Source organism: Rhinolophus sinicus, chromosome 13 (assembly GCF_057876585.1).
Source record: "Rhinolophus sinicus isolate RSI-liver-muscle chromosome 13, RSI-T2T, whole genome shotgun sequence".
NCBI classification, from domain to species: domain Eukaryota; kingdom Metazoa; phylum Chordata; class Mammalia; order Chiroptera; family Rhinolophidae; genus Rhinolophus; species Rhinolophus sinicus.
The window spans coordinates 31,417,784-31,432,232 of record NC_142513.1 but is presented as its reverse complement, the minus strand read 5'-3'; the positions used below and the strand labels follow the sequence as shown (position 1 = coordinate 31,432,232).

The 14,449-nt window shown below is 46.6% G+C and overlaps 1 protein-coding gene across 1 annotated transcript in view; it reads left to right on the top strand.

Moving 5' to 3' along the window:
• JAG1 (jagged canonical Notch ligand 1) overlaps window positions 1-5,327 on the top strand; it is a 35,266-nt gene extending 29,939 nt beyond the window's left edge. The window contains exons 21-26 of the mRNA XM_019734916.3: window positions 699-812; window positions 1,440-1,549; window positions 1,643-1,876; window positions 2,078-2,209; window positions 2,401-2,551; window positions 3,353-5,327. Coding sequence (XP_019590475.1) covers window positions 699-812; window positions 1,440-1,549; window positions 1,643-1,876; window positions 2,078-2,209; window positions 2,401-2,551; window positions 3,353-3,810 — 1,199 coding nt within the window. The 3' untranslated portion in view covers window positions 3,811-5,327. The remainder of the gene's footprint in view (window positions 1-698; window positions 813-1,439; window positions 1,550-1,642; window positions 1,877-2,077; window positions 2,210-2,400; window positions 2,552-3,352) is intronic.
• Window positions 5,328-14,449: the final 9,122 nt, after the last annotated feature.

Sequence of the window (14,449 nt, the reverse complement as noted above, 5' to 3'; positions counted from 1 at the left end):
TGAGCCTTTTCCCTACTCTTTTCTATGCCTTTTCTTTTATAAAAGTGATAGAATAGTTATGGATTTTTGTTCTTGTCCCCAAATTATTTGAAATTTTACTGGTGCTTGAGATTCCCTAGACTGGGACTGACTGGACTTCAGCACTAGATGGGAAAGCATTGTTTTTATTTCCTGTTTCTAAATCAGGTGTTGACGTAGGTCAGCCTGGGAGCCAAATCTTGCCCACTGCCTGGTTTTGTAAATAAAGTTTTATTGACACATAGCCATGCTCATTCATTTACATACTGTCTAGGGCTACTTTCAAGCTATGAGAACAGAGTTAAGTAGTTATTGCAGAGACACATGGCCTGCAAAGCCTAAAATTCTTCATATCTCACCCTTTTAAAGAACTTGGCTGGCCCTCCCTGTCAGTTGTACTATCAGAGAAAAACGAACTTAATTTAGAATTGCTGCCTCCTGAAATGATTCTCAGCTTTGAAAAGTCAAGCTTGTCGTGATTTCAGGGGGCAGTGACTGGTGGAGACTTTTGGAGTGCTGATGAGCTGTTGTTTATTTGGGTGCTGGTTACACGATAAAAATTCATCCAGCTTATGCTTATATCTCGTGTGCTTTTCTATTTGTATGTGATGCCAATAAAAACTTAGGAAAATCATTTCTGCCTCGTCTCAGAGCCTAAACTTGAACTCCATTTCTCCTAGACATCAATGAATGCCAGTCTTCACCTTGTGCCTTTGGGGCAACCTGTGTGGATGAGATCAATGGCTACCGGTGTGTCTGCCCCCCGGGGCACAGCGGTGCCAAATGCCAGGAAGGTATGTGGGCTCGGCCCCATCTGTCCATGTGGCCTTGGGGTGAGTGGGTACTCTCGTCACTACAGTCACCATTTTGACCATGACTAGGCATTGTGCGCAGGGAGAAAACACGGAGGGGACATAGTGGGGACCACAGGGAAGGGGAAACTGAGAGGTCCCCTCAAAACAGGCTGTTGTTTTTAGTTAGCTTTGCCGCAATTATGTTGTGTAACAAACAATCCCAAAACTTGGTGGCTTACAACAGGCATTGATTTGTACTCACCGGCATGCAAAGCGGGCAGAGTGGGAAGTGCTGTGGGTTGGGCGCAGGTCTGTTCTCTGTCATTCCTCACTCTCCCTGGACTAGCTGCACCTGGGGTGTGTTCTTTTCCTGGCCAATGGCAGGCTTGCAAGAGGCTAAGTTCAACTGTGAGACTGCTTACATCATATCTCCTAGCTTTGCTTTGGCCAAAGCAGGTCACATGGCCATGTGCAAAGTCAGCAGGGCAGGGAAGTACACTTGTCTCTCGTGAAAGGAACTGTTGTCATGTGGCAAAGGGCACGGGTGTAATCATTTCCTAACAGGAAGGGAGTGAAAAATCAAGAGAAAAGGAAAGTCCTTCCACTCACACATTTCCCGCCTTTCAGTTTCAGGGAGACCTTGCATCACCATGGGGGGTGTGATACCAGATGGGGCCAAGTGGGACGATGACTGCAATACCTGCCAGTGCCTAAACGGAAGGATTGCCTGCTCAAAGGTAGGATGTGAGGGCCGCGGCACGTCACCTGAGTTCTGGAATCGCTGATGGGATTTGTTCCTGAGCTGCCCACTCGGGTCTCTCTCTCTGTAGGTCTGGTGTGGTCCTCGACCTTGCCTGCTCCACAAAGGGCACAGTGAATGCCCCAGCGGACAGAGCTGCATCCCCATCTTGGATGACCAGTGTTTCGTCCGCCCCTGCACTGGTGTGGGCGAGTGTCGCTCTTCTAGTCTCCAGCCGGTGAAGACCAAATGTGCTTCTGACCCCTATTACCAGGATAACTGTGCAAACATCACGTTCACCTTCAACAAAGAGATGATGTCCCCGGTACGGAACAACTTCTTTTTCAATTTGGAATGGTGTGTGGCTGCTTTTGCTAAGGCAGGAGCATCTCAAGCTAGTTCTTTGGAGCCTAGTTCCTATCTTACAGCAAAGAGTGACTTCAGTGTAACCTAACTTCCAAGGAACATCAGCCTTTTTTTCCTTCCAGTATCTTACACATGTGTGGACTTTTAAATATCGTTCTAGGGTCTTACCACGGAGCATGTTTGCAGTGAATTGAGGAATTTGAATATTTTGAAGAATGTTTCTGCCGAATATTCAATCTACATAGCTTGTGAGCCTTCCCCTTCCGCGAACAATGAAATACATGTGGCCATTGTAAGTATAAGATCTATTCACACTTAATTATTTGATTGCAGAGTAGCTAGCAAACTTCAGTTAGCCAGTATCAGAATGGAGCAAATACATTGAAAGAGTGCTTGATGGACCTGTATTGTCAAGTAATTTTGAATGAAAGCTACTGGTGGGTGTTCCCTGACCCTCCAGTTTGACAGTTCTTCTTTTTCCAGTCTGCTGAAGACATACGGGATGATGGAAACCCTATCAAGGAAATCACTGACAAAATTATAGACCTTGTTAGTAAGCGTGATGGGAACAGCTCTCTCATCGCTGCCGTTGCAGAAGTGAGAGTTCAGAGGCGTCCTCTGAAGAACAGAACAGGTAGGCATCGGTGGGAATGGTCCCTTTTTGTGATGACTGCCAAATGAATCTCATCACACCGTCCAGTAAACCACCATGTGGGGAGGTCCCCCTCAGAACCCGGCTGCCCCATTTAATTGGTGAGAAAACTGAGGACAGCTGACAATAGCAAGCAAGGTCCTATGGCGATAGGCAGCCTTTTCCCTGCCAGCAAGCTGTGTTCTTGCAGGCAGGCACCCCTATGGAACATGCCCTGTCTAGATCCCGCACAAAGCCCTGTGCAGGCAGGCACTGCTGTCCCCTGTGTACTGGGTGTGCAAACCCTGCCTTGGTGTTCCGTTGTCCTAAGCACTGTGAGACACTGGTTTGATAAGTGTGTTGATGGCCCTGCAGCATGTCCAGATTCCCCTTTACATGATCTCGAGCATCATTGTTCTAGAGAGGCGAGAAGTTGGGTTCCTAACCAGATAGGGCTTTGGAGCTCTCTGTGCTCAGTTCGGGATTCTGATAATTCTGAAAACCAGACCCTATAATGAGCTGCCTAAGTAGCCAGACTCCCCCTGACTGAGCCGGAGGCCACTCTCCCCACACAAAGATGGGGAGCCTGTAGAAGCTGCTGCTCTGCTCAGTCTCTCTGGGGACAGTAGTGTCAGGGTCTCCGAGGGCCCTGGTCCGAGCACTGCTGATCCAACTGAGTTGACATCGTGCAGTTGTGAAAAGGCACTTGTCCCCATGGTGTCCCTTTTAGGGACTAAGGACAGGAGAGCCACTGTTGGTGTTCCTTTGTTCGGAGGGTTCATTGGTGTGGGGCCTGCCTTGCAGATTTCCTGGTCCCGCTGCTCAGCTCGGTCCTCACCGTGGCGTGGATCTGTTGCTTGGTGACGGCTTTCTACTGGTGCGTGCGGAAGCGGCGGAAGCCCAGCAGCCACGCCCGCACGGCCTCCGAGGACAACACCACCAACAACGTGCGGGAGCAGCTGAACCAGATCAAAAACCCCATCGAGAAGCACGGGGCCAACACGGTCCCCATCAAGGATTACGAAAACAAAAACTCCAAAATGTCGAAAATAAGGACACACAACTCGGAGGTGGAGGAGGACGACATGGATAAGCACCAGCAGAAAGCCCGCTTCGCCAAGCAGCCGGCCTACACGCTGGTAGACAGAGAGGAGAAGCCCCCCCACGGCACGCCCGCCAAACACCCACACTGGACAAACAAACAGGACAACAGAGACCTGGAGAGCGCCCAGAGCTTAAACCGCATGGAGTACATCGTATAGCAGACGGCGGTGCCACCTCCGCCGCTAGGTAGGGTCTGAGGGCACGCGGGGCTGTAGTTCTGTAACTGTCCTAGTCCAGTCCGAGGCTGTTGTTGACTTAGAATCCCTGTGTTAATTTAAGTTTTGACAAGCGGGCTTACACTGGCAATGGTAGTTTCTGTGGTTGGCTGGGAAATCAAGGGCTGCATCTCACAGCTATGCAAAAACCAGTCCCAAGTGCCCTGGTGCACGGTCCCTGCCGCCGACACGTCCCGGGTCAGGCTCCCCGGAGCCGGCCCGGCCCCTAGGCCTCGAGCTTCCACTTCTGCCAGATGTCCCGATGGTGATGCAGTCTTAGGATCATAGTTTTATTTATATTTATTGACTCTTGAGTTGTTTTTGTATATTGGTTTTATGATGACGTACAAGTAGTTCTGTATTTGAAAAGTGCCTTTGCAGCTCAGAACCACAGCAACTATCACAAATGAGTTTATTATTTATTTTTTTTATTGTATTTTGTTGTTGGGGGCGGGGGGACTTTGATGTCAGCAGTTGCTGGTAAAATGAAGAATTTAAAGAGGAAAAATGTGTCAAAAGTAGAATTTTGTATAGTTATGTAAATAATTCTTTTTTATTAATCACTGTGTATATTTGATTTATTAACTTAATAATCAAGAGCCTTAAAACATCATTCCTTTTTATTTATATGTATGTGTTTAGAACTGAAGGTTTTTGATAGCATTGTAAGCGTATGGCTTTATTTTTTTGAACGTATTTTCTTACTACGTGTTGCCTATAAGCCAAAATTAAGGTGTTTGAAAATGGTTTATTTTTAAGACAATAGGATGGGCTTCTGTGCCTGGAGTACTAGTGGAGTTCTTTTTTGTACGATGTCAGATGTTTAAAACACCTTCAATAGCATCACTTTAAAACACGTTTTAAGGACTGACTGAGGCAGTTTCAGAATTAGTCTAGAACAGTTTCCTTTTTTTTCTGCTTTAGACTTGAAAAGAGACAGGCAGGTGATCTGCTACACAGCAGTTTAAGGGAACAAGTTGAGCTATGACTTTTAACGTAGCCAAAATGTGAGTGGTTGAATATCATTAAAAATATCAAATTAATTGTGTGAAGTGGGAAGCACACCAATCTTATTTTGTAAATTCTGATTTCTTTTCACCATGCGTATGTAATACTGAACCACTTGTAGGTTTGATTTTTGTTGTTATCTACTGCATTTAGGGAGTATTCTAATAAGCTAGTTGAATACTTGAACCGTAAAATGCCCAGTAAGATCACTGTTTAGATTTGCCATAGAGTACACTGCCTGCCTTAAGCGAGGAAATCAAAACGCTATTTCGAAGTTTAAGATCCAAAAGGCTTATAAAAACAGTAATTTCATTGGTTCACTGTTGAGACCGTGCAGATACTTTGTATTGTCCTATTAGTGTTATATGAACATAAAAATGCATCTTCGATGTGTTGTTCCTGGCAATAAATTTTGAAAAGTAATATTTATTAAATTTTTTTGTATAAAAACATGGAACAGTGTGGCCTCTTCTGAGCTTCTGTAGTTCTCCTCGGCTCTGCCATGTGCCTCTGCCACTTGGCTGGGTCTGTTCTGGTAATCGGGGTCTGATAAATAGGCCCTACTTGACAGGGGCACAGACCAAGAACTGAACCTTTTCAACCACCAAATTCATCAGCTGCTGTGAAGCTGGAGCTGTGAGCGCCCCATCTTTGGGGCCTTGATTCCCCTGTCATTCAACAGCAAGTGTGAATATTGCTTGAATAAACACCACTGGATCAATGGCCTGCAGTGTGGAGGTGAATTGTTTGTGAGCACTCACGGGAAATGCCCACTGCACTAAAAGGGCTTTAAATAGCTTGGAATTGCTGCTGAGGGATGAAGAGGGAGATTGAATGCTTTTTCTCTTTTCCTGGTTACTTGGATTAATATTAATGTCCTTACATCATTATAGAACACATTCTCATGGTTTTTGTGCACACTTACACCCCCAGGCTGGTTTTCCTCACCGCATAGCAGGTAGTAGTTACGAGATGCTGGGCCCATCTATCTACTTATCACGTTCCCAGGAAGTGAATGTTCTGTTGGCCTCGACATGCAGCCTTGGGGTGCCAGGTATCTGGAACCTTACGGAAGTTCCCACCTGTTAAGGGCAGGAGGACTGTGGTTCTCTCACTCAGGGCTGCTGGGCCCTGCCCCCACATCATGAGGTGGGGTTGGAGAAGCTTTGCCTCCGGCACCTCTGCAGTGAGGGATGAGCGGAGGGGACGTGCCCATGGACAGCTTCCAGCAGCTGCTTGGAGTTGACAGGAGTTCCCTGCTTCTGGTTAATAAGCCAAAGCTTACCCTCCTCAGAGCTGTCCCCTAGTGCTGCAACGTTCAGGCCACCCACCACCCACCTCCAATTTCCATAGCATAACTCCAACTGGAGCAACAAACTTTGGAGGAAAAGCTGATGGGGGATGTTTTTCATTCTTGGGAAACTCTTTTCTTGTTCTGCCAGGCTAAGAATTGTGTTCTCTGATGAGCATCTTATTTAAGAGTGGATGATGGGCTGTAAGTATCCCTGGCCTTGTGCATGAAAAAGCCATCAAGGGAGTCAGAGTCCATGACTGCGTTTTAGCTTGTTGGGGAGGCCGCCCAAAGGACGGTGAGTCGGGATTCCCATGACATCTGCCTGCCCTAATGTAGCAATACTTTGTCACTAATCTGCTGAACAGCTGGTTTCTGCAAAGTGGCATAAGAGAGACAGATGTGCGCTGGTACAGACCCAAGGAGCTGGAAACAAGGTCTGGTTTAGCAGTGCTGAATTCAAACCATCCTGAAGCAATACCTTACTCTGGTGATTTGTAAACTTGGATTATGCAGGACCCCAGAATTTCTTGGGTAGTTGCCAAATGCTTTTGTGCCAAGAAAAAAACATTTAATGAGCCTCTGCAAAGGGACGTGATCTCAAGATTCACATGTGTTTTAAGGAGCCTCCCATCCCGGACACTCTCAGTAGTGGGAAAGTAGAGATAAGGCTCCTCGAAGCCAGGACCGTAATTGTCAAGGATGGTTTTCACCTTTCTCCAGGTAGAAGGAATCAAGTAAGGGGGCCTTGGTTATCCTGGATACAAGAAAGTGAAACGGAAAGGACTCTGTACCTTTCCCATTCTCCATGAACATTCTGGGCCCTCTTTAAGCAGGCACTGGAAGGGAATTTTCAGTCCAGAAACGTGGCTAACTAGAACTCCAGCATTAGCATGTACCGTAAAACTCCAGGAAGCAGCCAACTAGAAGCTGATCGTTTTTAGATGGGCAACTGTTCTGAGATTCTAGACACACAATGTAGGATCAGAGGACAAAAGTGGTGGCGGTACCTCTTAATTGGCTAAAAGTCCAGTGAGACTGGGTGATGATCAGAAGCGTACTTTGGAAGCAGCCTGTTTCAATGTAGGCCTGGCCCAAGATTCACCAAAAGTGGGGCTGGGGAGTCTATTTTCAAGAGCTCTCCCCTCCTCCCCCTTCCTCCCTGCCTTATGTATAGTAAAATTGGAGAACTCTACTAAAGTATAAAGTACTAAAGTACAATCTCTTCATTAATTACAGTTTTTCCTCCTTGTTAAACTGAATTAAGTAGCCTGGAAGCCAGTTTGTTGCTAAATTGCCACCTGACATCATTTTTAAGTAAAATAATTACACAGCCCCTTGAGCAAGTTGTGGTCTAAATGCTTCGTGTTTATTGGTTGATCTGAGAGGTCAGTGAGTCAAAGTTAACTTACTTGGTAATATTTCTTAGGCAGCAAAGAGCCAAAGGAACCAGAGTGTGGGCTTCCCACCTTTCTAAACGGTGTATACCTGTCTATGCAAAAGTGAGTGAGTGTGCAGCTAAAAACCAGTTGCCTTTAAGGAAAAAAGTCTTACGGGCTTTCAGATGTTTGCAACTTGGGCTGAGCAATGTTCCAGCATTTCCGTTTGGACTGCGGGTCTTTCTTGCTTCTAACTGGGAATGAGAAACAGGAGTTCAGAGGTTCCTGGGCTGGGAAGACACAAGCACATGGGTTATGGGAAGCCTCCTCCTGCTAATGTGTATTTATACTTTGTGAGCTCTGATTCATCCAAGCACTGGAACAGAAATCTGCTTCCTGAGGTTCTGTTTTTAAATAGTTTGCAAAAACAACAATTATTTTTCTTAACATTTTTTTCCACCCCACAAGCACCTAAACATCCCAGCTCAGGCTATGTCAGTCTCCAACAATGCCAATAGACAGCTTGGTATTCAGAGGTAGAAGGATGCCCCGAGGCAGTTCTGTGGGGTTCTGGCCCCACAAGTCTCAAAAACAAAGTTTAGAAACCATTTGGGCAATCTTGTTACATCACTTCAAAACTAGTTGATATTTCTGGGTCTATTAAAAATAACAAATTTAGCTTTGTGAACAATCGGCTTCCAATGGTTACAAGTAACAGCAAGTGGGGTGAAGCTGATGGGCCTGTGGCTGCTGTCGCTGGGCAGCAGAGGGGCCTGCACGCCTGCATAGCACCCGCTGAGACAGTGTCAAAAGGGCGCGGCTCCCCTGCTTCGGACATAAATTCTACCTGTATTACTTGCTCTTGCATGCCTGGCACAACCTTCCCGGTTTGGAGTGTCTCTTTCAAGTCCCAGGCAGCTTTTACAAGTCCTAAATTATGTATCATTATGCACAGGTCCGGTATTAACCTGTGATATGCAAGTTGGGAACATTAACTTGTGAGTAAAGGCTCTTAAATCCAGTAAGAACCTCGAATTGAGACCTGCCCACTGCCTCCCCCATCCTATCCTTTTCCCTCCCCCTGCAAATATCCACACCAGGGCACCCAAGAGTTGAATTATCCAGTGAGCAAAAGCAGATGCCAGCAACATGAAAGTAACAGCTTTGTTTTAAAGAGGAGCTCTCCTGGCAGGGCCAGTGTGGCTCCTCCGTGATCCCAAGGGGAATACAAGTTTGCAGCTGGCTCCCTAATGACTACTCAGGTGCCACAACACAAGACAGTGACCTTGATCTGAGCTGTGCCTCCTCTAGGTTTTGAGTAGAGAGGGACATCTTTCTAAATCTGAGAGCAATAGGTGTTTTCCGAATCAAAGGCAGATTAAGCCCTGTCCCTTTGTAGGTGTTTCCTTTGTTCGTTCAGATTTTCTTTTTAGTTTCTGCTGCATAGGATTATAAAGTGAATCACAGGAAAAGAGGTGCAGAAAGGAAATTGACAGCCCCGCTACATCCTACTCCTGCCTGCGCAGGCACACGCAGGCACGTGTGCACTCACGCACACCACAAGCACACTTTACAGGCGTTTTCAGGACAACAGCACTGCTCCCCATACACTTACTTGGGGAGGTCCTGGCCAGCATCAATTATCATTAGGCCTTAACACACTTTCCCTAGCCACTCCTGCATCCCCTGACAGGCTACTTCAAGGTTATCACGGAAAAACCCCCTGAGCATTTAAAATACTAAAATGCAAGTGGCTTGAATGTGGTGAAGTTCCCCAGGTCCTATGTGGTGGGGCCAGTACCACAGATCTGGGAGTTACTGAAACTGCCTATGGACAGCTCTGCTTCCTCCACCCAACACCCCCGAAAGCCGGCTCTCCTTCGCTCTCCTCACCCACCCACCGCTGAGGGATTAACATTAGGAACTATCCCAGGAGTCACCTTTAACCTGTCAGCGTGGGCCAGAATGACATATTAGACAGAAGTTTCCTATGTGCTGAGGCACTCACGCTGAACGGTTTAGGAAAACCCCGTCCTGGAGACAAAAATGTAAACTCTCCAAGTTCAGGATATTAATGAGACACTGGGAGCTTGCTCTGGCTGTGCAAGGATGGTTTTGGGAAGTGTGTTTGAAGAAATCTGAGGCTTCAAACAAAGGAGCGCCAACCTGAAACAGCTCCAGGTTTGCAGAAAACTAAGGAAAATGTGTCTGAGGTAAAGAAAAAGGAGAGAAGGGAGGGGTTGGGGTGTGGCGGGGCACAGGGGGCAAGGCCTCACCACACCCTCTGGCTTGCCCCACCTCCGTGGTCCTGTTATTTCTGTGCTTCCTGTGAGTTCTCAGTCCAGCACTCAGCAGGAGAAGTCCCGAACATTTCCTTTAGGACGTTCTGCCTCCACATGGGCCCGGCCGGTCGCCAGGCCGTGTATGCCCGGTGGTCAAGGGCATGCTCTCTGGAGCCAGACTTCCTTGATTCCAATTGCAGCCCTTCCTTCCCAGTTCCCGGTGTTGGAAGTTTCTGCCTGTGCAGCATTGGGCTCACACAAGTTCAGCCCGACAGCAGTTTCTGGGCTTTGGGGTCAGACAGACCTGGATTCTGGGCTCTGCCACTTAACTTACTTGGGAAAGTTTCTGAAATTTCTTTGTGTCTCAGTTTCCTCATCTGTGAAATGGTGATAGTAAATGTATCCTACTGTTAGTAATCATGAAAAGGGCCGCAGGAAGAACGCTGCTCTTAGGATCTCTCCAAACATCCTCTGATATAACAGAGTCCATAGAAAGATGAAGGAATCCAGCTCGATTCCAAAGACAGTATCCATTCTTGCCATTAAATTGGGCGCCTGTGAGAAGAGCTAAGGGCTGTTGGATCTGCTGCTAAATGGAACCCCAAAGGTGGCCCCTGGTTATGTGATCAAACACCAGTTCAGGTGCTGCTGTGAAGGTTTTCTATGGACATAAAGTCCCAAATCAGAGAGCCTTAAAATTAGGAAATTGCTCACGTGGAGCTGACTTAATCAGGGAGCTCTTTAAAAGCAGAGTTTTACCTGAAACTAATAAAGAAAAAGAAAATAAAAAAAAGCAGTTTCCTCTGGCCGGTCACACAAGGAGAAGTCAGAGATTCGAAATGTGAGAGATTCAGCACCAGGGTCGGTCACATGGCAGAGACCTGAGAACAGCCTCTGGGAGCTGAGCGAACTCCCTGGTCAACCACCAGCAGGGACAATGGGGCCCCAAGTCTCACAACCACAAGGAACTAAATTCTGCCAACAAACTGACGCAGCTTGGAGGTGGATCGTTCGCTAGTTGAGACTCCAGATGAGGATACAGCTGGCAGACACCTGGATTCCAGCCTTGTGAGACCCAAGCAGAGGACCCAGCTAAAAGGAGTCAGAAACTGTTCGATAATCAGTTTCTTGTTTTAAGTTGGTAATTTGTTATTCAACAACAGCAAACTAACACAGGCCTCTTCTAAAGGGACTTGGACCAGGCTGTGGGGAGATGCTATGTTTGATTTTGACTGCAAATCATTGGCTTTTTCCCAGATCAATTCAGTGCTTCCTATCAGCATAGCAGAACTCATTCAGGACAAGTATGAACTGCAGGGTCTCAAAAAAACTCGGTGCCTGATTAAATTCTACAACAGTGTGTGGTCTGTGAGCAGAGAGAGCTCTCCAAAGCCTCTAAATAATAATAGAACATAGGTCTTTCTTCCATATCCATAGTTTCATAAAATCAGGGCCAAATGAGGTAAGCTCAGGTGCCTGGCCTTGGCGGACTCCAGGACAGTCTTGGGCCAGTTACTTCTCCTTATGAAACGTGATGTTTAACTCTTGTTTCCTTGATGAGGTTTTCAGTGGATTGGACATCTCAGAGATACTTTGTAATCCCACCTCCCCATCCCCAGCAGCCTTTCCATACACAGAAGTTCCCTCCTCAGCTGTCCTCACTGCACAGTGGCCACTTCCTCCGGACCAAGAAGGGGCTAAATGTCAAGCCCCGCTTTCTCCCACCATCTCCTTTTTCCTTTCTTTGCCTTCCTATGGTGGGCAGGTGGCCTAGGTGGACATGCACAGCCGGTGGCAGAAAGTTCACGTTTCTCTCAAGTTCAGTGGGCTTTTCTAAGGTAGTACCAAAATGTGGAACATGTGGAAACATGTGGAACAATAGCCAAAATCGTTTCTTACAACCAGAACCCAGAACATGTTATTTGATAAATGAGTACTGAGAAATAGTATCTTCAAGAGAAAAAGCAAGGCCAATTTGGTATTGGCAATTCGCAGATGGATGGACGGTCTGCTTGTCATTGAGCCTGTATAGAGATTTCAGGTGAGATCCAAAAGGTTCTTCCAGCTGGAGATTCTTATTAACATCAAAATAAGAACCCCAACAGATCTCCTGTATCTCTTCAGAGAGCTCTTCCCCCCAGAGGTGTTTTCAGACTGACTTTTCATTGCAGAGCCCCTGAGGATGCTGCCCCAGATGCCCCAGGCTCTGCTCAGGCAGTCTCCCCTGCTCTAGATGGTCACCAAGGCACTGGGGAAAGGCTTGCCAGGGAAGCATTTTAAGGGAAATATCCAACTCAAAGCGCTGCTGTTTCACAAGCCGGATTCACTCTGGCATCATTACAGGAAGGTCCTTCCAGGCTCCGCCCACTGGGACACATCCCAACCGCCCAGCCCAATCTGCCACATCAAGGCTGGAGGTCGCTTTAATTTACCATTCCACCTTCTCCCTCTGACAAAAGGAATGGATGGCTGGTATTAATCCTCCCAGGCACCCACAGTGGGTTTGGGAAAGAGCCCTCTGCATTCTTCTCACCAGCTGAGCACGTTAAGGAGGAACTGAAAAGGCCTTAAGAGCCACTGGGCTTCAAAAAATTCCCAGTCAATTCATCTATCACCTGCCTCCTCCACAGGAGGGTCTGCCGGTCCATTCCACAGTTCCAGGGGCAGGTGGAGAGGGTGGTGAGGGAGGGAGTGGAAGAGCTGTGCCTGTGTGTGTGTGTGTGTGTGTGTGTCCGTGTGTGTCTGGGTCCCCATGTGTCTGTATGTGTTGGTGTGTGTGTGTATGTGTGTCTAAGTGCAAAGAAAGGACTAGTAATAGACGAGCCGGTGAGAGGGCGTGGGAGACTGGGAACTTATTTATAAAAGCTCTTCTGCCCTAAAGCAAGTCAGACTCCCCGCTGAGGAGCTGCTTTTTCTTCCTCCCTTTTGAGTCTTGTGTGCTGAACTGACCTCTCCCCCGGCAGAGGTCAGCGCTCTGCTCCCCCTGTGCACACTCGGCTTTCTGGTCGCCTTAGAAGCCTGAAGAGGAGAGAATTCTTCAGCTCTAATTTCTGAGAGAAACGCTGTAATAAATCTCGTGAAGAAGCTGGCCTTTTTTAATTTTCTTTATTTTTTTAAAGAAATATATATACGTTGTGATCTTTGGGGAGCTGTGGAGAAAACAAAAAGCAAACATGGAACTACATCACTGGAGTCCCCTCCCACAGCCTGTTTCACCCCCTAAAATATATCAGTCTGGGTAATGAATGAGGTTTTAAGAAATGTAACTGAACTTAAAATACGAGGTCAGCATCTCATCCTAGGTAATCCTTTGGAGGATGAGAAATTCTCCTGATTTTCCCACAGGGTTATTTCAGATGCGCTTTCTGAGCCAAACTATTTTAAAAGCATTCACTCTTCCACTGCCCTGCCAAATGTGAACTTGAGATTCACATGCACTTTTCGAGAGCTTATTAATAATATTAATGATCACAGATCAAAGGCAAACCCCAATTATTTAGGTGCTTTAAAAACTCATCTTCTCTACGAGGGTAACAATTTCTCAGTGCTGCCAAGGATAAAGCTGTGTGCTGAGGTGCCGGGTCTATAAAGCAGCATAACTAACTGGAAAACAACACATCTCTGTGTGTTTACTGACACCTTTTCACCAAAGCCATGCCCATTCATTAAGTAGGTACACTTCTGATTTGCAGAAAGGCCCTCTTCTAAAGGATACTCAGTTCTTAGCAGACCCTGCGTCTTTTAACATCCAGTTTTAAACAATAGTTCTTAACTAAGGCTTCTCATGAGAATCATTAATTGAGGATCTTTTAGAACTGCCAATACTCAGGCATTGTATCTCAAGGATTCTGATTTAACTAGAAGCTACCCAGGTAATTCCAATGTGTGGCCAGTGTCAAGAACCTGCTTTTAAACAGATGGAGAAATTAATGCATAGTTTTTTAATCAAGAAATTAATGCCTAGGAGTGGTGTTTACCTCAGGAATCTACAGAGCCAAGTGTGGCACTTAAAGTATCAGAGAATTTTATTTGACAAATGAAGAAACTAAGGCCCGGAACATTAAGTTATTGTGTGCCAAGCACACAAGCCAATTAGTGGCAAAGCAGCAGCCTGGACCCACGGTTTGTGCTCACAGCCCCATGCCATCTTTCTGTCTCCAGAACCCCAGCCCAGGCCCCGTGCGCAGGGCATCTTGCCTGTGGGCTCGGCCACACGGCGCACCGCCAGACCAAAACACGAAGAAATGGGCTGTACTTCATCAGTTGCAGTGGTTCTCAGCATCTCATGCACAACTATTCAAATGTATCATTCAAACCTGATATTGAAATGCTTCTGAAAAATTATATACAGAACCCAAGGGAAAATATGTTTACAAGCAACCAGAGAGGCCTGGGATCCTGTCATAAAAGGCAGTATAGAGAGAGTCGGCCCAGGACTTCCCTCAGCGCTGAATAAGGACTAGATCCATTTAGAAAATGGAAATGAGTCCACTTGGGAAATGTCAAGATTCTCTGGGAAGGAGTCAAGGTCACATTCTTTAACCCCTCACAAGAGGGGTCTAAGCTCACAATTGGGAACAGAAGTGGGAACATAACTGCATTGTAAAGACCACCCCAAAACC